At 43.2% G+C, this 25,032-nt stretch overlaps 3 protein-coding genes and 2 long non-coding RNA genes across 5 annotated transcripts; 3 read left to right on the top strand and 2 right to left on the bottom strand.

The window, feature by feature from the left end:
- Window positions 1-597: 597 nt before the first annotated feature.
- LOC144200650 (uncharacterized) lies at window positions 598-8,487 on the top strand. The gene is made up of 10 exons (XM_077722895.1): window positions 598-1,140; window positions 1,628-1,920; window positions 1,999-2,071; window positions 2,566-2,999; window positions 3,219-4,394; window positions 5,328-5,477; window positions 6,368-6,701; window positions 6,764-7,084; window positions 7,337-7,673; window positions 7,765-8,487. The coding sequence occupies exons 1-10, from the start codon at window positions 771-773 to the stop codon at window positions 8,327-8,329; spliced, it is 4,053 nt and encodes a 1,350-aa protein (XP_077579021.1). The 5' UTR covers window positions 598-770; the 3' UTR covers window positions 8,330-8,487.
- Window positions 8,488-8,722: 235 nt separating this feature from the next.
- LOC144200988 (uncharacterized) lies at window positions 8,723-15,886 on the top strand. Its single transcript, XR_013327235.1, has 11 exons — window positions 8,723-8,855; window positions 10,196-10,475; window positions 11,725-12,000; window positions 12,084-12,279; window positions 12,370-12,430; window positions 12,540-12,689; window positions 14,257-14,411; window positions 14,604-14,705; window positions 15,179-15,278; window positions 15,365-15,715; window positions 15,798-15,886. It is a non-coding gene; the product is annotated as an uncharacterized LOC144200988 (long non-coding RNA).
- klc3 (kinesin light chain 3) lies at window positions 9,295-13,749 on the bottom strand. The gene is made up of 14 exons (XM_077723401.1): window positions 13,524-13,749; window positions 12,474-12,710; window positions 12,337-12,402; window positions 12,101-12,271; window positions 11,939-12,014; window positions 11,715-11,869; window positions 11,469-11,551; window positions 11,303-11,390; window positions 11,111-11,212; window positions 10,821-10,994; window positions 10,659-10,758; window positions 10,289-10,460; window positions 10,002-10,065; window positions 9,295-9,938 (listed from the first exon to the last, which is right to left on the bottom strand). The coding sequence occupies exons 2-14, from the start codon at window positions 12,678-12,680 to the stop codon at window positions 9,861-9,863; spliced, it is 1,536 nt and encodes a 511-aa protein (XP_077579527.1). The 5' UTR covers window positions 12,681-12,710; window positions 13,524-13,749; the 3' UTR covers window positions 9,295-9,860.
- Window positions 15,887-16,210: 324 nt separating the features above from the next.
- On the bottom strand, window positions 16,211-17,912 carry LOC144200636 (uncharacterized). The gene is made up of 4 exons (XR_013327159.1): window positions 17,750-17,912; window positions 16,779-16,834; window positions 16,624-16,698; window positions 16,211-16,508 (listed from the first exon to the last, which is right to left on the bottom strand). It is a non-coding gene; the product is annotated as an uncharacterized LOC144200636 (long non-coding RNA).
- Window positions 17,913-21,092: 3,180 nt separating this feature from the next.
- Window positions 21,093-25,015, top strand: ckmb (creatine kinase, muscle b). The gene is made up of 9 exons (XM_077722827.1): window positions 21,093-21,241; window positions 22,112-22,224; window positions 22,292-22,388; window positions 22,467-22,621; window positions 22,713-22,845; window positions 23,262-23,433; window positions 23,511-23,634; window positions 23,706-23,895; window positions 24,610-25,015. Exons 2-9 carry the CDS (start codon window positions 22,132-22,134, stop codon window positions 24,786-24,788), a joined length of 1,143 nt encoding a protein of 380 aa, XP_077578953.1. The 5' UTR covers window positions 21,093-21,241; window positions 22,112-22,131; the 3' UTR covers window positions 24,789-25,015.
- Window positions 25,016-25,032: the final 17 nt, after the last annotated feature.

Here is a 25,032-nt window from a genome sequence, read left to right as displayed (position 1 = left end):
TATATAGATGAATAAGCGTAAACTAGGTACAGTTCAGTAATCTGCAGGTACAGAGAAGTAAACCATGGTTAAATAAGATAATTACACTGGTACAGATTGTTACACTACCCACATTTTATTAAACTGGATACAGATGAGTAAATTGAGATTACAGACAGATTACGAATCTATACAGATAATGCAAATGGTGAAATTGAAAAGGTATTTCAAGGGAAATTAAAGTAAGATTAGATTACTAATCTATACCCACAGATTCCTCAATTGAGTATGCAGATTATGAAAAATATTTGTTGTTCCTGGCATAGTGCTTGCTCTGAGATGAAATCTGACATTTAAAGGGCATTAGCTCCCATTGTTTTCACATTTTTTGTTGTTTTGTTTGTTATTTTATGATGTTTTAATTTACTGTGGGGTTGGCATACTGTTTGGTGGTAAACATTTTGAATTCAATATTTTAACAAAGGTTTTCCAAAGAACTAGGTAAGTGTAGTTACTACACAGAAGAAAATAAGCAAAACAAAGAAATATGTACTACACTGTAGTACATATTTCTTTGTTTTGCTTATTTTCTTCTCTCTGATTGGCTGGTGGTCGGAAATGAGGAAACCGGAAAAAGAAACGAGTTAGGGAGTCTTTACAAAGATGCACAGGCCGCCATAGTAAATATTCAACTAATATGGAGTTTAGGTAATCACAACATGTTATTGTCCGCGTTTTAGGGTTAGAATGCGTATTTAACATTAACGGTTCGGGTAACAATTGGCACAAATATGGGGGCGAGGTTCGACAGCGAGGTGGCGTCGATCGTCGAACTCGCCTTCCAAACCACCGTGTCAGTCTTCAGGGGCATGTGGGAGAAAGTAGCGCCGAACTCGGCGTGGGAAGACGCGGCGGTCGGCCTCAGCGGGGATCTCCGCGAGGTCGAGCGCGCTCTCCTAGCGCAACTCCGGCGCATTTTCGCCGAGTTGTGTGACGAGAACGAGACGCTAAAGGGCAAGGTGGGGCAGCTGGAGGACGTGGTGCAGAGGAAGGGCGGTCAGCTGGAGCAGGAGCTCCACGTCCGGGTCGGAGAGCTCGGCAAGGACATGGAGCTGCTGGAGAAGGAGCTCGAGAGTATCAGCGATGGAGCAGGAGATGGAGGCAAGGCTTGATATAATAACATCACATATCTACGACATGTATGTGGAGTGCAAAGTGGTGTCTGTATGAAGAGTGAAATTCTGGTATTTTAACGCATCAGGACTTTTTTTTCAACAATTAAACCTTTAATATCGTAATTCATCTAATATAATACATGTGATGTGCCCCGATGGTTACCCGTGAAAATAAGATCATTTTTGTTAATGTATTCTATGGTTACCCCAAATTTACCAAAAATCTTGTCTGTATCATTTGGATGGTAATTTGTATGTTATTAGACTTTTCAGAATTACTCCTATTTTTTTCCAGAAAAGTGCTGCAATGTTTTTGACTCGTGCACTTTTCAGATGAGAATAGTAAATCGTCCTCAAAATCCAAATTACCGTACCCACAGACCAATGTTGTTGACATTTAAATGATATTAAAATGTCCATGATTTGCAACCGTGCTCATTTCCTGATTTTGACTTCTCTCTGAATCACTACAGAAGTAACCCTTGTGCCAGTCCCTGGGGATCAGATTCCCGTAAGCACTGAATCCATTCTGAGTGTTGCTGACTCGGAGTCGAGACCCGAAATGGACGACCAACTTGTCGTCCCCGCCATGCTCGTGGTGGGAGACGTAGAATCTGCAGGAGAGGAGACCACTGAAACGACACTTGTGACACAAGTCATCCTTCAACCTGCGTCACCGTCTCAAGACGACGCTGGACCCGAGTCCTCCTCGGCAAGCAACAAGGAGATGGTACTGGAACAGGATCAGGAACAGGCACCTAAGGAGGTTTGTCATAGTTGGATTACTAACCAGTCTGAACATTTTTCACTAGATAGCCTTGTAACATTTTTTTTGTTTATGTAGCAGAGCTCAGTGGAAGAATGTTCATCAGGGAGACCAAAAAGAAAAAGAAAGCCCAGCTTCAAAGTGGAAATGGGTAAATTAACATTTTTCAACATCAATTGTTTGGGTGACACATCCAACTTAAAAATACTAATTAGCAAACCCTACCAAAATGCCACATCATATGAAAAGTATTGGAATAATGCTAAATTAATAAAAAAACAAAACACCAAGAATAGCATGAAATGCATACGCAAAGGAAATAATTCAAAGTCATTCAATAACAAAAAAAATCCAAAAATAATTACCCCAGGGGGAAAAAAATGAAAATAAACATTGACATATTACAAACAATGTAATAGTAAAAGAAATACAAGTATTATGAAAATAAGTAGGCCAAAATAATCATTATAAAAGAGGCAGCAAGTCACAATGTAAAATATGTGATTCATCCAAGGGTTGATATTAATAAATATTCAATTAAAATAAAAATCATCACCAAATAAATGTAATGATTCTTTTTAAATGGTTGAGTCATAGCTCAATTATCTTTTTAATCCATAAAGTGACTTTTTTTTCTCTGGTCAGCTTCTCCCAACTTAAGCGACGACGACGACCTAGACGATGGCGAAGTGGACGAAGAAGAGAGCCCCAGGAGGAAGGCGCGGCGTAACCGAAAGCGCTTCTCCTGCGAAGACTGCGACGCCGGCTTCTACTGGAAGGCTGAACTGAAAAAGCACATGGAGCTGCACAAGCGCCCCTTCCCGTGCCAGCAGTGCGACGAGAGCTTCCCGGAGCAGTCGTCTCTGGAGGAACACGTCCTGTCCCACGAGGCGCCCTCCAAGTCGCCCCTGCCCTTCCCGTGCCCACGCTGCAAGCGCTCCTTCCGCAAGGAGGAGTCTCTGCAGAACCACCTGGCGCGCCACCAGCCCTTGGCCCAGCCCAAACCTTTCAATTGCGAGCAGTGCGGCAAAACCTTCCGCGTGGAGCGCTCTTTGGAGAACCACCTTCTTCGCCACCAGGTGAAGCCCTCAGCGCACTACATTTTTAGCCCACAATTTGTATTTTATATTTCCCAACCACAAATTGAAATAGGGGCGACCCAACAAAGGTTTGTCTCCTGGGTCAGCTTGTAATCTCCAGAGAATGCTAACATTAATACATAATTGCAAAATATGACAAATGTTATGTGATAGGCAGAACGCGGTGCCATTCTGAGACCTCTGTTGTTTGTGATTTAGAAGTGGAAGGAGCCACTGCAATGCACGCTTTGCAACAAGACCTGCAAGACGGCCGTCCAACTGCGCGGCCACATGGTGGTGCACTCAGACGAGCGGCCCTTCAGCTGCGCCACGTGCGGCAAGGAGTTCAAGAGCAAGGACACGCTGCGCTTCCACCAAATGGTGCACACCAGCGCCAAGAAGTACAAGTGCAACGCCTGCGACGAGACCTTCAAGTACGCCCACTCGCTGACCGTGCACAAGCGCAAGCACACGGGCATCACCCCCTTCGTGTGCTCCATGTGCGGGCGCTCCTACCGCACGGGCACGGCGCTCAAGCGCCACAGCGTGGTGCACACGGGCGAGAAGCCCTTCACCTGCCACGTGTGCGGCGCCCGCTTCAGCCTGAACAACAACCTGAAGCGCCACCTGCGCATCCACACGGGAGAGAAGCCCTTCTCCTGTCAGGACTGCGGGAAGAGCTTCTCCGACAACAACAAGCTGAAGTCGCACATGCTGGTGCACGGTGCCCGCAAGCCCTTCATGTGCGACCTGTGCGGCAAGACCTTCCTGTTCAACTGCCGCCTCCAGATCCACCAGAAGTACGTCCACGCCCAGGAGGACGACAAGCCCAAGGCCTTCCCGCAGAGGCCCAGAAACAAGCTGCGGGTCAAGCCCTTCAGCTGCAAGGTATGCCTGGCCAGCTTTAGCGCGGCCTGCTCGCTCAAGCTCCACGAGAAGGGCCACAGCGAGCACAAGGAGTTCACCTGCGCCCTGTGCGGCAAGGCCTTCCACAACAAGTACTCCTTCCGCTCGCACCAGCGCTCGCACTCGGGCGAGAAACCCTTTGTGTGCGACGTCTGCGGCAAGGGCTTCATCCACGCCGGCAGCCTGAAGCAGCACGAGCGCATCCACACGGGCGAGAAGCCCTACAAGTGCGAGCAGTGCGGCAAGGCCTTCCGCACCGACGGCAACTTCTACCGACACCTGCGCATCCACACGGGCGAGAAGCCCTTTGAGTGCGCCTACTGCCACCGCAAGTTCCATCAGTCCAACCAGCTCAAGTCGCACCTGCAGGTGCACACGGGCCAGAAGCTCTACTCGTGCAAGAGCTGCGGGGACGGCTTCTCCGACTCCAGGCAGTTGAAGAAGCACAGTTGCAACGGAACCATCGTCTCCGTTTTGTTGACAAACACTTGAGCGATTGCTATTGGCTGAGAATTGCACAAAAAGCTCAATTAATGATGCATTATTGGTTGTTTTTTTTTAACTACCTGGGAAAACTGGTCTTATAGCAACATCATGAATACATCTTCCCTATGGCCCATCCTCATAGGGGTTGCCAGAGTCTATGTATCCCAGCTGACTTCAGGCGAAGTGCAGACGAGTGAACCCCGACACATCAGCTGGCCTAATGACTATAAATTATTTCATCTAATCCTGTGTTAATAGACCAGAAAAGTTGATTTTGCAAGTATACATAGCTACTTAGGGGCTTTGAAACAAGCGTAGATGACGTGTAGGCAAAGGTCAAACGGGGAGGCATAGTATGTTGACCTGTATGCTAGCTTGGGTGCTAGGAAGATGGGAGAATTATTTTGAGGTATTAATGAATGATAAGGAGAGTAAACAAATGATAGTTGATCCAAAACATGTCTCCGACATTGATTTTTTTTTCTGTGCAAACAATGAAGTCATTAATTCTGTGACTGCAATTCTATGGCATGGTCACAATGTATACAGTCCATTTAACATGAGCACAAAATGATGAACACAATACTGTATGGAAATTTGTCACAATCGAATTTTAGCCACGTAACAACGTAACTAACAATGTCAGAAAGCCAATTGCACATGCTAACAGCTTAATTCTGATGAATCTCATTAGGGGAAAACAATTAAACTAGTCTATTTTCATAAGCTATTTTCCCTTGATATATTTTAGTAAGATAAATTGTGTTTTGATGTTTGTATTCAAACATTAAATTTGGTGAGTTTCTTTTGCAGAGAATGTACAAAGTGAAATATTTTATTGTGAAATCTTCGAGGTTTGATTTTGAAGGCCTCTATTGAATTGCTTTCCTTTTCCTTGTTGGCCGAGTTTTGCTAAGCGGTTTCAATTGACTAAAGATCTTTCAAGTGAGAGAGTGCAATAAACTCGGTGTAAAAATGGCAGAAAGTTTTGCGTTTTATTTCCAAACGAAAGCCATTTTGGAAACTGCGATAAGGTGCGCGGTGGATTTAACTGCTGGCAACAAGAAGGGGGAGCTTTTAGTGAAGGTAAATTAAGTGTTTTGTTCTTTGGTTAGTTTTTCAGTAACGATGAACACGATGTTTCTGGTTTTCCAGAGATAGTACATTTGAAGGAGATTAGATACAGTTCGATAAAACGTAACTAAGATTGCGCCACGTGGGTTAATCATTACAATATCAGCCTGAATATAAATCTATTTGTGTCGTTTCGTTTATTAGTGTCTTAGTGTGAAAGATTCGATTGTTGATCTTGTGTTGTATGTTAGAGTTCCTCAAATTCGAGTCTACATATGACTACATGTTCGTTAGGGCATGTGTGAGCCCGTTGTGCGACTTTATTTTTATACTGCCATCTAGAGGCTTGGGTGACCACATTATTTTTCAATACGTACGTACTTAGTATGTAGTACATAGTAAATAGGCTAATACTACTGTCGATTAAAGGTTCTCAATATTTTCGTAATATTTCACTTTCTGTATTTGTTTTTGAGGCCAACTTGAGAAGATTAGTCTAAGATAACGATTATATTTGATCATTTTTATTTCAGTTCATTTATGGAAAAATTTTCCATAAATGAACTGAAATAAAAATGATCAAATATAATCGTATAATAGTTAAATACTATGTAACATGATTTTTTTTAAAAACTAATTCCGAACAGACTCTCCAAGAGAAAATTGTATTTTCAAAATACAATTTTCTCTTGGAGAGTCTGTTCGGAATTAGTTTTTAAAAAAAATCATGTTACATAGTATTTAACTATTTATGAAAAAGCCTACTTCACATGTAGCCCTGCACTGATCTCAAGAAACGTTACTTGATGTGAAATTATGAATAATGACGCACACAGTCAACAATCCCGAATGACTAATATCAATTATGCAGTGAAAAACATGTTTGTGTATTTTTCTAACAGGTCGGATTCGACAAAATGGTGGGGCTGCTGGCAGAGGAGGCAAGCAGAAAGATCAACAGCATTTTCCTACAACTCCGTGACTCTGCAAATAAGGAGACGCTGACGCTTCGTGAAAAAATGGGCGAACTGGAGCGCCAGCGCAAGTTGGTAATGGAGGACATGGAGATCAACAGGCTTTGGAGAGAAAGCTTGATGAGCGGCTGGGCCGTGCTCAACCCGGACACTGGCTGCGTCTCCACTCTTCAACCTTGTGGAATAATCGTCAAATCGACCGACGAGATGCCGGATGAAGTTGACGAGTCTACAATAGCAGCTGACGCCAAAGACACCCAAGGTTTGGGAATAAATTGCCTGCTTTGACGACGTAAAAATCACACATTCAACTACATTTCGCAGACGTCGCCGAGCCTGATCACACGACTGCGTCCTCGGAGGCCCGAAAGCCAGGGCAAGCTAAATCCCAAAAGAAGGTGTTTGAATGTGACGTATGCAAGAAGACCTTCAACCGTCAGTTCTACCTCCAGAAACACTCGGAGACTCACAACGAGCTTCTCAGGTGCCCTCACTGTCCGTTGACCTTCCGCAACAGCGTTAAGATGGAGCTCCACCTGCAGCGTCACCAGAAAAAAGTGCCAAAGTCCTTCGCCTGTCTGCAATGCAACAAGAGTTTCAAGACCAAAAAGCTGCTCAGGGCGCACCAGAAGGTCCTCAAACACGGTAGAGTACGCAGCCCTTATCTTATCCGATGGTAGGCCACCGAAATTTTAATCTAGAAAACAGAAAATAACCAACAAATAGTAAATGTTAACTTGCCGACATTTACTATTGAAAAAGAGTATAGCAAATCTTGTGCGCATATATGCCGTACCCTTGATTAAGTCATCTTTTTTTTTAGTTACAAATGGCTTATATACAAGAAAATGCAGTAATATATGCCTCACATCACTTTTTTTCCCCGATTTTTTTAAGGCGTTTCAAATGGCAAGACTTGCACCTGCGAAATATGCGGCACCAGCTTCACCCTGCCACAAAGCCTTAAGCGCCACATGCGCATCCACACGGGCGAGCGGCCCTTCAAGTGCCAAATATGCGGCGCCAGTTTCGTCCAGGACAGGCTGAAGGCTCACATGCTCCTCCACGGCGCCACCAAGCCCTTCATGTGCGACTTGTGCGGCAAGACCTTCTTATATAACTGGCAGTTGAAGAAGCACCAGGCCATGGACCACCAGGAAGGCGTAGAAGCTCCCGCCCGGACACGCAAATCCAGGGCACATCCCAATCGCAAAGTCATCGTCAAACGTGACAGGTGGAGTCGAAAATCTTTGAATGAAATCCGGGTGTCTCTGTTTGAAAAGTTTGCTTGATATGGATGTACTCATTTGAACTCTGGACACCAGGAGCATGGTGGAGGTGGCGGCATTCCACTGCCAGACGTGCCAGCGCGGGTTCAACACCGAGGCGGCGCTCCAAAGACACCAGCGGATCCACACGGGCAGCGCCCCGTACTCCTGCGGCCTCTGCGGCAAGAACTTCGTCTACAAGGCCACCTTCGACTACCACCTCCGCACGCACTCGGGCGAACGGCCGTACGCCTGCGACATGTGCGACAAGACCTTCATCGTCCGCTACGCGCTCAAGACGCATCGGCTGCAGCACACGGGCGAGAAGCCGCACGTCTGCAAGCACTGCGGCAAGGCCTTCCGGGTGTACACCAACTACCGGCGACATCTCCGTATCCACACGGGCGAGAGGCCGTACGAGTGCGGGGTGTGCGGCGTTCGATTCCGCCAACTCGAACACGTCAAATTCCACATGCAGGTGCACACGGGCGAGCGGCCTTACGTCTGCGAAATGTGCGGCCTCGGCTTTTCCGACTCCAGGCAAATGAAGAAACACGCTTGCGCCGGGAAAGTCGCCGCCGTTGCCATTCAAGAAGATTCTTTGACGGTTGCGGACACGTAAACAAATGGATGAACACACGGGTTTGTATTTGGTATCCTCTGCTGTGAGCTACAAATAATGTTCATCTTAATTATGTCATCACGACACTTTAATTTCTTATCATGATTGCATGCCTTTTTTCAGATTAAAATGTAATTCAAATATGTTTATTCTGTGGAAATGCTATTATTTTTTATCAAGAGAGGGATTCATTTCTGAGTATGGTAGAGTCTACGCTCTTATTTTGAAAGGTTATTGGAATTTAAGTTTGGAGGTAGAATCCTGCCAAAACTAGAGAGAAAATGTATTTTGCAAATGAAGTGTCTTTTTGTTTTTTCTTGGGGATAGGAGCAAGGAAGAAGACAGTCCTCTCCAATGCAGCAGACGGCGGTGTTTTATCTTGTCAAGGGCCAATAGTCTCATTCCACAACCGCTTCGTGCAAAACAGGCGTGTTGCGTCCTTTTCGTTTTTGCACGCCGGGTTGGAGAAGACAAGCACAAAAGAAAGAAAAAAACTAAAATCCAGAGCAAAATGAGTCATCAACAGGTGAGTTTGAAGCACACTCTTTCTTTGGACTAAAAATCTGTGTCGTGGGCCGGTTAGGATGAACAAATATTTACCTCGTATCCAAAACCAGCGTTATACAGTTGTGTATCTTTCCTAACTTGGTTAAACTTTTTTCCTCTCTCTAACTTTGGCATCATTCTACATCCATAAATGGATAGTAAGGCTAATTTTCGTAAGAATAAATGAGCATGTATTGCAAGGCTTTTCCCTTAAAAATGACAATGCATAGTAAGGACCAAATAAAGTAAAGGCTTTTATTTGGGAAAATACATTACAAAAGCATGTATTGCCATCGTTTTTTCTTCCTGGGGGCTAACACAACAGACACCCTTGATTATATTAATATTGTGTCAAATCCAAACGTTTTGACTCATAGTTCATTATTTATATTTCCACATCGACTTATTCCAATAAAACTAAGCAAAATATGTAACAATTTCCCCCTCAGGAAAATCTACAAGAGCAAAACAGTAGGTAAAAAAAGCCAAATTGAGCAAAAACTTGAGTTTTCTATAAGAGTAGAAAAGTTAAGTGTCAAAATAGAATTAGTTTAAAAATATACACCAATAATTACCTAAAATAGTGTTCACCTTATTTCAATTGCTTTTAAAATGTATATACAAATGAGTGGAAGGAATGCAACTGCCCCATGTAAACAACTTATGCAGCATTAAAGTTCATCTAAAAGGCAAAAAAAAAACGTCATCACTGATATGTTTGTAGTCTGAAATATTCCCAATGTCTTAATAAATAAATAAAATTATGTTTACAGAAACCTGAAATTGAGGGTGTGCAATAATTAAAATAGGCCACTAGATGAAGATGGAGCAACACCAGTTTTACTTTCAGGATTTGAGTGGTCCGCCATTGTTTTGGTTCATTTGTACTGGATTGGATTACGTGATGTTGGAATGTCAGCCAAACATTTAGTTTTCCTTTCTTATCCTCCAAAAAGTGACGCTTGAGAGTGCATTTGTTTGACGGCTAGCTGGTCCCTAGTGATCCTCGCCTGTTGAGATGTTGTGTGCTGGAGCTGAGTCCCCGATGGCGCATCAGTCGGGACTGAAATGCAAACGGACGCGTCAAATGGCCCGCTTCCCATTATATGCAAAGGCGGTGGCTCACCTGGTCGCCGTCCTCGCTCGGTCCGCCCACGTGAAGCATGTTCAGAGAATTTGCTCTTTTCATCCTGCAAAAAAAGCGGCGTCACTTTTTGTATACGGAACAAAGCAAACATAAACAAAGCAACTTATGGTGAACATAAAAAGAAAAAAGCTCTAAATTGGTAATATTTTTTTTCTCTGTGTGGAATTTTGTAGGTTCCTCATCCACCAAGTGGAGTGACGTGATTGGCTGAAATCTGCGGCAGAATGATTCACTCTGCCCAAGTACAAAATGCAGCGTGTCTTTACCCCGGGTTGGTGGGGGTCTCGTCCTCCACGCCGCTACCTTTGAGCTTGCGCACCAGCTTCTCGCTACTCCGACGTATGGACTCGCGCAGTTTGGTGAAGGAGCCGCTTCGCCTCAGCGGGCCGTCCTGCGACTCGGCGCCGTCTGACCAGCTGGGACGGGGGTCACCCGAAACTGTTGGTTGTCAAGGTAACCGTTTCAAAAGTACATCAATCCAAAATAAATCATTTTAAAGCTGCATTTAAGGGTACTTTAGTTTCATACCAGTTTGAAATGAAATTACCTTTAGCTTTTAACACAACTAACTACCATTGCTACAGCTCCATCTAGTATATGTAAAATACCATATTTGTTTCATAGTACCTTCCTTACCTTCATCGGAGCCAAACTCCTTCTCGTGCGCCCTGGTGAGAATCTCCTTGTAGAGCGCTTCGGCTTGGCGGTACTTTCCCTGCTTGAGGTAACAGGAAGCCTGAGAGAAGAAAGAAGGAGGGTCAGGGGCCGGCCGGGGCTTGCTGGGACTCGCCAGCTCACCAAGTTGTTTTTGGTCTTGGCCACGTTGGCGTCGTCAGGTCCCAGCTTGCTCTGGTAGATGTGCAGGGCTCGTTCGTAGTAGCGCTCCACTTCTTGGTACTTGCCTTGGTTCTGGCACAGCAGCGCCAAGTTGTTGAGCTGCTTGGCCACGTCCGGGTGCTCCGTGCCCAGCACCTGAGCCCAGCCAAAAGGAAAAAGGCTTACTGCAATGACGCTGAAAGGCTTTTTTCATTCCTTCTCTTTCTTTTTGGAATCATTTCAGATTTTCTCCAGCTCAACATTTCTCTCACCTTCTCTCGAATATGCAGCGCTCGCTTGCACAGCGGCTCAGCCTCCGTGTATTTACCTCGCTTCCCGTAAAGAACGGCCAGGTTGTTGAGCGTGGCCGCCACCTACAAAAAAAAATGACTTGTGACCTTTTTGAACATTTTCATAATTTTCCACTGGGCTGTGGTGTATTGTAATAACACTTGGGGACTTACAGCCGGGTGGTCGGCTCCCAGTGTTTTTTCCCTGATGGCCAGTGCGTCATTCAGCAGGTTGGCGGCTTCTTTGTATTTATTTTGGTCTCTAAACAAAGACATTTGTTGAATTGAATCACCATGAGTGGTTGGCTTTGGAATGAGTTGCCTCCGCGAGTGAGCTCACCTGTACACTAGGGCCAGGATGTTCAACATGGTAGCTACATCTGGGTGGGTGTGACCCGACGACTTTTCCAAGTCTTCCAAGGCCTGTGGGGGGGTTGGAAAGTTTTGGTTAAAACATCTCAAAAATATATATATTTTTAAAATGCATTTACCCTTGTCATTACATGAGTACTCTGTATGTCTTTAAAAAAAATCATAATTTGTGCATGAAAGGGTTAAATACTACACTAATGCCAACACTGTTTACCTGTTTACAGAGAGGCACGGCCACCTCGTAGCGGCCCTGGGAGGCATATTGGATGACCAGGTTGTGGAGAGTCCGAAGGCGAGCTGGAATCTCGTAGCCCCCCTGCTGGGCTGCGGCCGCCGCTGCGCTGCTGCTGTGGCGGTGCGACGACGAGCCTGATGCGCAAAATGCCAGCCGTCAACAATATCCGTCCGATTCCACGCGCATTTGCCGGCAGATGTTACCTTGAGACGACTCCTCGTCCTCTGCAGGAAAAAGCTCGTCCAGAGATTCTTTTTCAGATGAGGTGTTCTTTTCGTCCTTGAAATAAGACGGGGAGGGGGATTTCTATGCGAGTCAATTTTTTTTCATATACATTTTTTTACTTAGATGAAAGTGCTTCTCACCTGCGACGGAGGCGCTTCCTCCTGGTCGTACTTGCGGATGGAGGCCATGAATTGGAGATGTCGGTTCTGCTCCTCCAGCGTCACCACGTCCTGCTCTCGCTCTTGCAATCGCTGCTGGGCGCCGGCAAGCTCGTCACGCAGCCACTGGTTTTCCTGACACAGGCGGCGCACCTGAAAAGGTAACAGGGAGCAAAATAAAAGGGCTCCTGGGCCAAAGCTCCTCCTTTCGGCCTCACCTGAGCTCGCAGCTTCTGTTTTTCGGCCTCCAGAGAACCCAAATGAGCCGACAGCGCCGTCATCACCTGCCGGGCAAAGTGACAGCCCACCCCGGTGAGCTCGCGGTCGCCTTCTGAGCGCGTGCGTCGGGCTCTACCTGCGCTTCGCTGAGTCCCAGCTCGATCCTGTCCAGCGACCGTCGTAAAATACCACTCTTCTCCAGCTCCACGCTGCCGAGGCCGCTCTCGACGCCGCGGCCGGACGACTGCAGGCTCTCCAGCAGGCCACGGTTCTCTCCTCTGAGCGCCTCCAGGCCGGCGATCACCTGCTGCGTGCTGCACAGGAGCTCCTCCGCCGACAACATGACTGCACGGTAGGACGTGCCACAATAAATCTAGAAAAAAAGAAATGATAACTTGTACAAGATGTAAAAGAAATGCTGCATGAGTGTCATTGGATATTGGAAGAAAAAAATGAAATGAGGATTAATATTGTGATTCAGCTTAATTTATAAAAAATATTTTCTAGATTTGAAAAGTGATTAGTTTTACAGTTATTGCTAATCCATGCCATATTTATATACTCTTATTCTACTTGAAAACAGGTATTGACTGCTTTTCACTTAGTCTTATTTGTGAAGAAGAGTGACTTCTTTTAATTTAAATCGCTACATTTCACTTAAAAATAGTGGTTGATTTTTTTAAAAATCATCTGAAGTAAAAAAAATATCACAATGATGAAAATGATTATCTTTCATTTTTATTTAATAAAATGCTCATACACCTTCAAATTAAAAGTGACATGCTATATCTACCACTAAACCAATTTTTACTGTTGTCGATACTATTTTCTAATGGAAAAAAATAGCCCACCAGTATTGTTATTTTTAGTACAAACCAGTTAATTTCTTGAAGTCCTTTTGAATGTATATATTTCTATTTTCTAAAGACATCCACTGACCTTCTGTCAGTCCTTTTTTTAATCAGGCAGAGTGCATCCGGGCCCGAAAGCAACAATTATAATTTTGCACACAAAGGTCCCAACTTGACTTTAAATTGACATTGAAAGTCAAAATGACGTGACGTTTGTAAAATAAATAAAAAGGCAAGATTCCGTCGGCGACTACATTTGTGCGTCCCAAGCAGAAGAAAACACACAAAAGACGCAAGCTCTTTTCCACTCCCCCCAAAAGTTATTTTTAGCCTACCTGCTAAGTCCGCCCTGCGCCGGGATCTCGTTTTGCTTTGTGCGCTGCAAGTGGAAGAGCTTTTTACATTAAATCAATGTGATCTGTGAGACATTGTCGGTCGGCTTGTGTGATGATGAGAAGGATGTTGGTGCTAAAAGGTATCAAAAGCGTTATCGATCCACCTGCAGCTTCCTTTACTTGCTGTCGGCGGTCATATACCACTAGCATTTTTGCTAAGAGCAGCAAGTAACAACTTCCGCTTACAAAGTTCACTTACAAAAGTAAATGTCAAAACATTCCGTCATAACACTAGCAAACACGACTCTGTTACAATGTATAAAACATTTAACGTTAATTTTCTATGTATATGTTGTACAGGATAAATAATATTTTAAAAAAATATGCAATTGCAGTTACATGTAACAAAGTCCGTGCTTTGTTCTGGAGGGTAAAGCCACAAACTTCCAGTGTTTCTACCATTGTTTTATGACAGTAGTGGACTGAGGAGCTTACCTGACCCTTTACTTTCCCAGCATCCCCCGCGGCTAATCGACGTCACTGGATACTGTCACACTCGAACATTGTGGCTGAAAGTAAAATATTTACTTAAGGCGTATATGTAAAATGTTCACGAATAGACATAAAAATACTACATTGTTTTCATAATAACGTGTATTAGTCTAATGCACGTTATTATGAAAACACTAATACAGGTTATGTATTATGAAAATAATGTGTTTTTGTGTGGTAGGCGTGGCCGAGGTCATAGTTCAATGGTCGGCCATTCTTCAAAATGGCAGTTGAGACAGCAGCCGTGTTCGGCAGTGGACTGCCGAGCAACTCAAAAGTGACAATTTACCGAAGAAAGACTTGATAAACTTCCCACGGGACAATGCAGAGCATTCGGTACGTTGTCATTTTGCGGTTTAGAAGCCTCAGTTCTCATTTTAACTGTCCTTTTTGACGGGGGCATGCTTCCTTCTCGTGATGTAGCCACACGTGGTTGCAGACAGTGAAATGTTTGCAAGCAATTTGGCTACGTTACATTACCTACAGGTCTTTATGTTTAAAAATGAGTCATTCCTTTGTGTGTTTCAGTTACTTGACGAGCACAGAATGCTGGGAGACATCGAGAAAAGTGACCAAAACGGCCGAAAAGGAGCAGCTTGTCGACGCCATACCGAGCTGTTTGTCAGCTAAGTGAGTCATTTTTTAAATGGGTAGTTTCTTTTTTCTCTATCCGTGTATTAATTAAATATCATCGTTCAGTATTCAAGGCTTTGCTCAATCGGCTTTTTTTTAAATTATGATACATTTACGCTTGGAATGAAAACACACTAACTGGTTTGGTTTTGATTATAAATAGCAAGCTACATGTGTGGTTAACACGCACCATCAGTAGTGGTGTAAGGAATAAACGTACACTTGTGAAATGAATATACCTTTACCCTGGGCTTGGACCTTTTTATTTTTAGTGATTTAAATGTGGTTTTGACGAGGCCTAAGAGAGGCATTTATTCAACAATGCCCAGGGGTCATTTTTGACTCAAATTTCAACACAGTAGTATAGCCATTTTCCCCTGTCTAGGAAGAGAAAAATAGAATCAATGATAACTTTTTGGCATTTATTTTAAAAAAAATGGATTTAAAATGATTAATTGATACACTTACAGGATGAAATGACAAGTCACGGTGATGATGGAAGAAGCCACAGAGCAGGTGAAAGCTGGAGAAAAAAAAATCGACCAAGCGCAAAGAAGTCGTGTGTGTGAGGTATGACTCAAGTGTTTCAGGTTACTTGATTTCTTATTTTCATGTCGTGTACTAAATTTACTCATTTTGTATCTTTTTTTTTTCAGGGTCCACCAAATCAACGCTAAAGAAAGGGTGATACATTGAACGGCAGTCTTGGACACCAACATCCCCTCACGTACTTGTCATTTTAGAGCAGGGGTCTCTAACTCTGGTCCTCGAAGGTCCCCTGTCTAGTATGCTTTCCATATCTCCCACCATGTGACCATTTGGTGTGTTGGAAGACATGGAAAATAGACTGGATAGGGGCTTTTGAGGACTAAAATTGGAGATTCCTGTTAGACTCTTATTTTTGAGTCTCTGCCACAGTTAAAAAGAAAACCAAGCCAAAAATGTCCATTTATTCACCCTGTCTATTTTTTTTTAGCAGTGGGGTGAGGCTTGCTGACTTAGAGATGGTAAGTATCTTTTTGATATGTAACACTTGGTAATATTTTTTAATGTTGGTGTATTCTAACTTGACTTTTTTTTCTCCCTCAGAATTTCATCAGTGGATCTTTCCATTGTTGGCTGAATGCATCATTCTCAAAAGTCATATTGTGGGGAAAAATAAACTTTCTTGAAATGTATACATGTCTTATTCATTTTTCTTGTAAAAGAAAGCAAGTGTCATGACAGGTTAAAGGTTTTTATTAAATGTAACATGGTGTAAACTTCAAACTTTTTTCTGCTGGAAACATGCAGACAAAAAAATCTGGAGTTAAACACTTAACAGTTTTTATTTCCACAAAAAAATCAGCTTAGTGGAAATTTTAAAAAAAAACCATATTTTTATACAAGTATTTAAAAAAAAAAAACTTAACCATATTTTACAGAAGTATTTTTTGGGGGGAAAAAAAGGGGGGAACAAACAGTCAAAATTTTACACATTAAAAAAATACCAGAAAATTTGTCAAACAGCAGTTTTACACAAGTATTTTTTTTATTAAAACAAGAGGATATTTTACAGAAGTATTTTTGAAGAATAAAAAGAAAAAAAAAAAAGACTTGACTCGTAAAGAGTTGTTGTCGCCAAGTCTTTTGAAAATGTTGGGCAGGATTTGGAAGTCTTTTCTTACAAGAGAAGAAAGACTTAGAATTAAATCCTGCCCCCATATTGGATTTTTACATCAAATAACATTTCTGGAACTTCTTCACCATAAAAGTTTGATGCTTCATTTTGCCAGCATGAGCCAGAGAACTGGACTTTACCTATAAAAGAGGGGGAGAAGTGACAACTTAGTGAAATAATTCATAAAATAAATCAGATATTACAAGCTTATTTGGATGAATACTTAAATATTTTACAATAAACAAATATACTAACCTGCCAGCATTCTCCAAAGTGCAGAAATTAGAGCCATCTTCAAGCGGGCAACTTGCGAGGAAGATCCGATGCTTGCTAAAAAAAATTAAAACAAATCAAAGTTATCATATATATATAGAGATAGGCTTGTAGTTTTTTAGAGGAACTAGTTTTACCTTGATTCGGCCCAGTCTTCTCTCCTGTAACCTCAAGGGTTTGAGTGGTCTTGGTGCTAAAAAGGGGAAAAATTGATTTAATCAAACTATTTGCCAAACAATTATTATAGGCAAGAGAAATCTTACAAGATATTTAATAAACAATCAAGATAAAGAACAAATGAACATAAGTTCGTGAGTGCTCCATGCTATTTTCCCGTTTTCCAGACAAGGTGATTAAATATACAGCCTGACATCAAAAACTAGGAGAAAGTTGGCTTAATTTTTGTATAAATCATTTTTGGTGAGAACAGAACAATTACAAATTGGAAAAGGCTGTTTAGCGCGCACACGGTGAAAACTATCATTACATACAAAACACCGGCAACTTGCCTCTGGATGTCCTATCTGAGTGAACCTTTACCCGTTGATGTCTCAGCTTTGTTTGATTAAATTAAAAAGACATACGACTCCATTGTTTGATTAAGTTAAAAAGAGACACGACTACACGACTCAATAATTGAGAGAAAACGGACAACATGCTTTTAGAGTCAAATGCTAAGTCATCTTGACGGGCAACTTGCCTCTGGATGTCCTTTTTGAGTGAACCTTTACCCAGCAAACTATCCGTTGATGTCTGAGCTTTGTTTGGTTAAATTAAAAAGACATACGACTCCATTGTTTGATTAAGTTAAAAAGAGACACGACTACACGACTCAATAATTGAGAGAAAACGGACAACATGCTTTTAAAGTCAAATGCTAAGAGTCATCTTGACTTTAATGCTAACTGGCTACACGCGGCACACAGCTAGTGGGGATAGGGGAACCCAAACTTAAAATTGTCGACGGTGTGGCATTAAACCATTAAGCCAACGATCTGGCATTAAACTAAACGATTTGTGGTCGTTTTTTGGATCAATTGATTCCTAAAAAATCAACAGGTAGCGTGATAAAAACGCACTTAGAGGAGCAAAGTGCTCCACACCTTACCTCGTCGTCCGTCGGCATAGAAAATACCATTGGAAAGGGCGAAACCCTGCACATGTGCTTAATTTACACAGCTGGGTGACAATAATCGCAACCACGCCCATATGATCCAACCATCTTGAATGTGATGAAAGATGGTGGCTTGCTTGCCGTGCTCCAAGAGGTGGTTTGTCCTCTCAACTTAATCCATGTCTATGTTTTGAAGATGACGTGATAACCACGCCCATATTGTCCAGCCATATTGAATTTGGAAAAGATGGTGGCTTGCTGCCGTGCTCCACGAGGTGGTTTGTTCTATCAACTTAATTTATGTCTATGTTTTGAAGATGACGTAGTAACCACGCCCATATTGTCCAGCCATATTGAATTTGGAAAAGATGGTGGCTTGCTTGCCGTGCTCCACGACGTGGTTTGTCCTGTCAACTTAACTTATGTCTATGTTTTGAAGATGACGTAATACAGTGGTCTTGATGCTATCAAACAGTACTATTGAATTAAAAGGAATGCTTTTATTGTCATTATACAAGTATAATGGCTTTTAAAGCTTTGACCACATAGTGCACAAATAACAACAGACAGACGAATAAATAATAAGATAAATACGAGATGAATAAATAAGTATAGTTGAAGTGAGGTCCATGTTTTTTTTTTTGGTAAAGGTTCACGCCAAGTCGTGATGGACGTCCAATCACACGGCTCTTTTCTTTCTCCTGCTGTGAATTGAACCGTGTCACTAGTAGACGTCCAATCCATTTGAACTGAGAGGGCTAATAGTGCATGAACGGCAGATCATCTAGTTCAAATGAATTGGACGTTTAGCACTGTCAATGGCAGCCAATGAAGTAACTTGGAAGGGTTGGCAGTGAATGAGTTCAAAAAAACATGTCCACCCAACTTCACTCACTATTTTCACTTTTGAAAGTCTTAACAAATGCACTGTCACAAAATGCGTGCATGCGTGTTGGGGGGTGTTGGGGACTGGGGGGTCGGTGGGTGTCGGTATTACCGGGTGTGCAGGGTCACAAGCGGTGACAGCTGAGTTGACGGAATCCAATCGGGGTCTGGCGGAAGACTCGGCCCTAAAATAGAAAGAGTTTATAAGTCAGACTGGTGTGACATGGCCGCTTTATTCAGTTAACGTTTTAAGTGTAAAAATCCAGATTTCAAAAAACTAACGAAAAACCTGTAATTTACACGCTATGAAAAGTGGCTGTGAATGTCGATGACATGCTGTTGGTGTGCCAAAGTGGCTGCTATGTGATGTACAATGATGTCATGTCCTCATAGAAATACCTTGCATGACCTCTGAGACCAATAAAACATTGACAGCAAAATAATGCCAAGACAATCAAATATATCGTAAATTTAAAGTGTCAGACACATGTAAACATACTCTTTCTTACCTTACCCCACTCTCAATTTAACGATTAACGCTCATGGAACACTTACTAGGCAATTCTCAAAGTAAGCAGCTCGTACTTTGACAGCCGTCGCAAAGTAGTTTTGTTTCGACAGTGACCTTACGTCGACAACAGTCAAAGTCAAGTAGGTTCAGGTTAAAGTCACAAAAGAAAATAAGTATTATTAAAAATATGACCAGAAATACTTAATATAATGACATGTTGTTTTGCCTCATTCAAATCCTGCAAAACCTGTCAATCACATCTTAATATCATAACATTTAAATATGTACACTAAAGTATCATCATATTTGAAAATGAATGACTTCTGTTCTTTGAAATGTAAATTAACCAATCTACAGTGACAAAAAAATTAAAAAAATTACAACATACACTTTAAATATACCCTAACTCATCTGGCATATGAATGGATATAATGCCTAAACCCCAAATGTAAGACAACCAACACTCTTGCAGTCTTATTTCAATGCAAAAAAAACTGTCTTACATCCGGGTTAAGACGGTAATTATTTAGGACATATTGGCGGACACTGGGTGCCACAATAAATGCACCAGAACGTTTTGCATCTTCGTTTTGTACTGCTTGGATTGACAGTGTGATGGAATTGTTTGTTATCATGTTATCATTGAGGCTAGTGTTCCTGCTTATATAACTGCCCTGGCGACCCATCACCCCAGGCAGCTGTGGGGGGTGTGGCGTGTGTGTTTACGCACATACAGTATGCACCTAAAGTGGGGAATTGGATCTGCGCCACAGTGGCAAAACACACGTACACACACACATACGTAAGGCATGACCTTCGTCGTATTGCCAGTGTTATCAAAGGGGGTGCCAAGTATTGCCTGTCGCTACGACATTCATTGGTTGAATTAAAAAGTGGCTCGTATGAGAAAATGCTCTTTGTCGTCACGGCAATGAGCGGTGGCGTTTAATTTGGGAAGGCGCGGCGAGGCGAGGCCCATTTGGGTGAAACCCGAGCCGCAGGGAGGATTTAGCGCACGGCCGGGACACCCGACGCTCGTGTGCGCCACAATCTGACGTCCTTTACTCCGACACCTCTCACGGCGGTGTCGACAAACGACTTTAGTTTGTCCAAAAGTTTGCATTTTAATGTTCTTTTTTTTTGTGGGATGTCACCGGGTGTTGCTGAGAAAGTGTATGCATCATTTAACAATGGATGTCTATTCAAAAATTAGCCTGAATCAATTTAATTTTTAAAATAAATATATAAAAGTGCATTAAGGGCTTATCATTCTTCATCTGTTGTGAATGCTCAGTGGTATTTTTTAAACTAAGGTTGGATGATTAGAGTATAAATGATAAATCTTTTGGAAGGAACAGAAGAAGTATTTGTAATATTATGAGAACAAAGTGGTTACTTTTCTAAATTGATTAATATACAAAATATTATCCCATGGGCTACCATTGGCGCTTAGGTCGTAAGTTTGAGAGCCTACACCAATCTTCATAACTCCTAATGATTAATAAGCTAGAGGCGAATATCTGAGATTTATCAAATTAGTGTCCTCCATGAGGAACTTTAAAAGAGCTTTGAGAGCAATTACAGCAAAGCTTGACAATACCAGGGGGGGGGGGGGGGGGGGTATTTCAGGAAGCCCTCCCCATCTGTCATCTATTCCACAAATTCAATTGAGGCCTTCCAAGTGATGACATCAGGTTTAAAATCTCACAGGAAATATGCCATTCACATTGACTGCAATAGACGTCCAAAAGAGTAAAAGCTACGTTTGCAAGAGAGCGTCCATTTTTACCCCACAATGGTACTACTTGTACATACTTGTACATGCCTGATTATAGTTGAAAGCATGTTCGCGAGCAGCGAGGTCAAAGGTTTCAATGTTCTCCTCGCAGCTGTCGCCGCCACCATGTTGCCTTTTTCAACGCCCGGCCCGCCAGCGTCCAATCACGCCGGGCCGGCGTGGGGGGCTCTCGACCAGTCGGGGAAGAGGTGGCCCTATAAAAGGGGATATCCAACACCTGGCGCACTTGGGCAACTCCTACATTTGGTGGACAGGATCTGATCCCGGGATCTGTTACTTTTCTCCTGAGCAGGTAACGTCGGAAATCATGTTTGTCTTTGAAATAACAACAACAACAACTAAAGTCAAGTTGGTCTTGAGAGAATTAGAGTGTGTCGCCCGGTAGTTTGATGCAGAAAATGGCAATGGAGGTCTCGGCACAAGGTCGTCGTCGTGGGTCGATTCCACGAGTGACATTTTTAAACGGAGATTTCAATTCATTTGAAACATTTAAAAACTAAAAAAGAAGCTAGTAATGAAAACCTTCTGCAAAAGCGACAAAATGCAAACAGTAGGAGCATTAAAAAAATCTATAAATGTCACATAATAATAAATTCATTGTTTAAACAATAGATTTAAAAAGACTTCAATTATTTCTTAAAAAGTTGCAAGTACATTGATGAAAAATAATACTCATCAATTTTTTGATAAACTCTTGACTTTTGATAATGACATTGAAGATGATTTTCTAAATTCAAACTTTGATAACTGTATCATCATGAAAAATAACGGTTAGCGCAAGGCAATGTATTTTGGGCCGCGGTATAGAACAAGATGGCTCTTCTGCAATTGGACGAGGTGGAACAGATGAACTATCTTTCCATTTTTGTGCTCTTGCAGGTGGGGGGCTGGGGAAGGGGGCTATAGACTATTAATAATCTTTCCTTCCTTGGGGTGGGGGGTGTCGGAGCCACAGCTGAGAGCGACATTGACAGAGTGAGGCCGAGACAGCGATACCTTTGACTTTGAGCACTCGTCAATCATGAGAAGGTTTCTCCTTCTGACACAAAGACTGGTCACCCAAGCACTTGGGGAGGCTTCACACAACGCTGGGGGTGCTTAAGACTGCAGAATGACTAAAAAGGGTTTAACGGGTCCCAATTTGGAATCCTGTGCGTTCCAGTCGGAGCAGAAACCGCAGCCATGGCCAAGAACGTTCACAACGACTACAAGATGAAGTTCACGGTGGACGACGAGTACCCCGATCTGTCCCTGCACAACAACCACATGGCCAAGGTAGCACATACACGCCCACACGTCATTTGCGACCAATCGCGAACAATGGAGGTCTATCTCCGGGCAGATCCTGACCAAGGAGATCTACGGCAAGCTGAGGGGCAAATCCACTCCCAGTGGCTTCACCGTGGATGACGTCATCCAGACCGGCGTGGACAACCCCGGTATGCGGCGATGGCCACCTTCCGTTGTCAAAGAAGAGACCCCCTAACTAACCACTTAATCTACCTCCTCTTCCTCAGGACATCCCTTCATCATGACCGTGGGATGCGTGGCCGGTGACGAGGAGTGCTACGAGGTCTTCAAGGACCTGCTGGACCCCGTCATCTCGGACCGCCACAACGGCTATGGACCCAACGACAAGCACAAGACCGACCTGAACTTCGAGAACCTGAAGGCGAGTGGTTCTTGGCCGAAATGAATTTGTGTTGGCTTGTTTGGCCCGGATTTGCCAGACCAACGGTCGGGTGGTCTTTTTTCCCTGGCAGGGCGGAGACGACTTGGACCCCAACTATGTTCTGTCCAGCCGCGTGCGTACCGGCCGTAGCATCAAGGGATTCACCCTGCCGCCCCACAACAGCCGTGGAGAGCGCAGAGGCATTGAGAAGCTGTCCATCGAGGGTGACTATCTTTCACATTTCACCCTTAAATTGCTTCAATGAAAGTGACATTAGAAATAATGTGCTTAAAATACTGGTCAATCAACAAACTTCAATTTTATAATTGGTTTTCTAACTCATTCGAGCCCACCAAGCCAGGTTTATGACAATGGTTCATAGAATATGTGCTGTGGTAGTTAGCAACAGAAGATATAGTTGTTCAACTTGCACCAGTTGGAATAATGTTTTGACTACATTTCTTTTAATAAGCATTGCGCCAACACAAATCAAATGGAAGACATTTTGTCCAAACGCTTAATAACTTACAAATATTTAATACTTAAAAGTTACCATCTAAGTGACTGAAGTCAAACTTCTCACACAAGTCATATTCAAGTGCATGTTCCCAATTTTTCTAATATTTTCCCCCTCGTTCAGCTCTGGCCAGCCTTGAGGGCGAGTTCAAGGGCAAGTACTACCCCCTGGAAGGCATGACCGACGCCGAGCAGGAGCAGCTGATCGCTGACCACTTCCTCTTCGACAAGCCCGTGTCCCCACTGCTGACTTGCGCCGGCATGGCCCGCGATTGGCCCGACGGCAGGGGCATCTGGTGAGGCGCCTTCCTCCGTTAGGCCTCACATTCGTCCACCACGTCCATCAATCAGTGGTTTGGGTTCCGTTGTGCAGGCACAACGACAGCAAGACCTTCCTGGTGTGGGTCAACGAGGAGGACCACCTGCGCGTCATCTCCATGCAGAAGGGCGGTAACATGAAGGAGGTCTTCAGGCGCTTCTGCGTGGGTCTGCAGAAGGTAAGTAAGGCCCAATGGAATTTTTGTGGAGGTCCCTCACTCGCCTAAACGACGCCTTCCGCCCGGCTCAGATCGAGGAGATCTTCAAGAAGCACAACCACGGCTTCATGTGGAACGAGCATCTGGGCTACATCCTCACCTGCCCCTCTAACTTGGGCACCGGCCTGCGTGGCGGCGTTCACGTCAAGCTGCCCAAGCTCAGCACGCACGCCAAGTTTGAGGAAATCCTCACCAGACTGCGTCTGCAGAAGCGCGGCACAGGTAGGATCACGTCACCCGCATGTGAAGTTTACCTTCATGTTGGTCTCCAAGAACTGCCAACGTAGCGAGTTAGTAAACTTCAACCTTCCACTTCCCTCAAAATCCGTAATGCTGATCTTCAAAATAAGAGCAGTCGTGTAGCAGATTTTTTGTGCTCAAGAAATGTGAGCTAAAAGCACTGCATGGTGGCTAATGCAGTCGACCCAGTTCGTGTAAAATATATAAAAATATCTTCTGTTTTCCACTTTATTTATAGTGTTTGATTTAAATAAATTGGCTTGTGTTAAATTCTATGAAAAATCTACTTTAATGTTACTCGAGGCCATAACCAAATAGTATTTCTGTATTTAATCATTTGAATTAAATCCATTCAGCATTGACATATAGAAATAATATTTAAAAAACACACTCATATTTTTTAATGACCAAAACTAGTTAGTTAATCAAGATAATATCACATGGGCTCCATTGAATATTTTTCATAATGTCACCACTTTTAAAGTTTTAAAATTCTCTGAGATCTGACAACATTGTCACCTGTTGCTCATCAATGATAATAAATAGGAGTGTGCAACCCATATTTTAGCTCACAGTTTAGCGGAGAGCCATATGCACCTATCAAAAGAGCCACGTTTGGCTCCCGAGCCATAGGTACCCTACCACTGTGATACTATAAATACGTATTGTGGTTGAAATGGATGGTCTTACCTGCAGGTGGCGTGGACACGGCCTCCGTGGGTGGCGTGTTCGACATCTCCAACGCCGACCGTCTGGGCTCCTCCGAGGTGTACCAGGTTCAACTGGTGGTCGATGGCGTCAAGCTCATGGTGGAGATGGAGAAGAAACTGGAGAAGGGAGAGGCCATTGACGGCATGATCCCAGCCCAGAAGTAAAAAGACTGAAAGACCAACAACCACCACCACGTTCAACATGACTGTGTTGTTGTATTTTTTATATACGTATATATTTAAATATCGCAACTAAAGCCAAACCTGGTTGTTCTTGGATAAACGATTTTCGTTCTCCTCCTCTGTAACATCCTGGGATCAATCCATCCATCTCTTTTTCTGGTTGTAAATTTAAACCGGACAAATAAACAAATGACTGCTCCATTGACAAACATACGCGTCTTGAGTG

The sequence above is a fragment of the Stigmatopora nigra genome, chromosome 8 (genome assembly GCF_051989575.1).
Source record: "Stigmatopora nigra isolate UIUO_SnigA chromosome 8, RoL_Snig_1.1, whole genome shotgun sequence".
Taxonomy (NCBI): domain Eukaryota; kingdom Metazoa; phylum Chordata; class Actinopteri; order Syngnathiformes; family Syngnathidae; genus Stigmatopora; species Stigmatopora nigra.
The sequence above is the reverse complement of the archived record's forward strand: the minus strand, read 5'-3'. Positions and strand labels throughout refer to the sequence as shown.

Excerpts from the sequence above, each read along its gene's own strand:
- LOC144200650 (XM_077722895.1), top strand. The coding sequence starts at position 771 with ATGGGGGCGAGGTTCGACAGCGAGGTGGCGTCGATCGTCGAACTCGCC. Across the intron at positions 7,085-7,336 it reads CCAGAAGGTCCTCAAACACG|GCGTTTCAAATGGCAAGACT; the intron begins GTAGAGTACGCA and ends GATTTTTTTAAG. Across the intron at positions 7,674-7,764 it reads GTCATCGTCAAACGTGACAG|GAGCATGGTGGAGGTGGCGG; the intron begins GTGGAGTCGAAA and ends TCTGGACACCAG.
- ckmb (XM_077722827.1), top strand. The coding sequence starts at position 22,132 with ATGGCCAAGAACGTTCACAACGACTACAAGATGAAGTTCACGGTGGAC. Across the intron at positions 22,622-22,712 it reads TGAACTTCGAGAACCTGAAG|GGCGGAGACGACTTGGACCC; the intron begins GCGAGTGGTTCT and ends TTTCCCTGGCAG. Across the intron at positions 23,896-24,609 it reads TCTGCAGAAGCGCGGCACAG|GTGGCGTGGACACGGCCTCC; the intron begins GTAGGATCACGT and ends TCTTACCTGCAG.
- klc3 (XM_077723401.1), bottom strand. The coding sequence starts at position 12,680 with ATGTTGTCGGCGGAGGAGCTCCTGTGCAGCACGCAGCAGGTGATCGCC. Across the intron at positions 11,552-11,714 it reads CCGTGCCTCTCTGTAAACAG|GCCTTGGAAGACTTGGAAAA; the intron begins GTAAACAGTGTT and ends ACCCCCCCACAG. Across the intron at positions 10,995-11,110 it reads CGCTGCATATTCGAGAGAAG|GTGCTGGGCACGGAGCACCC; the intron begins GTGAGAGAAATG and ends GGCTGGGCTCAG.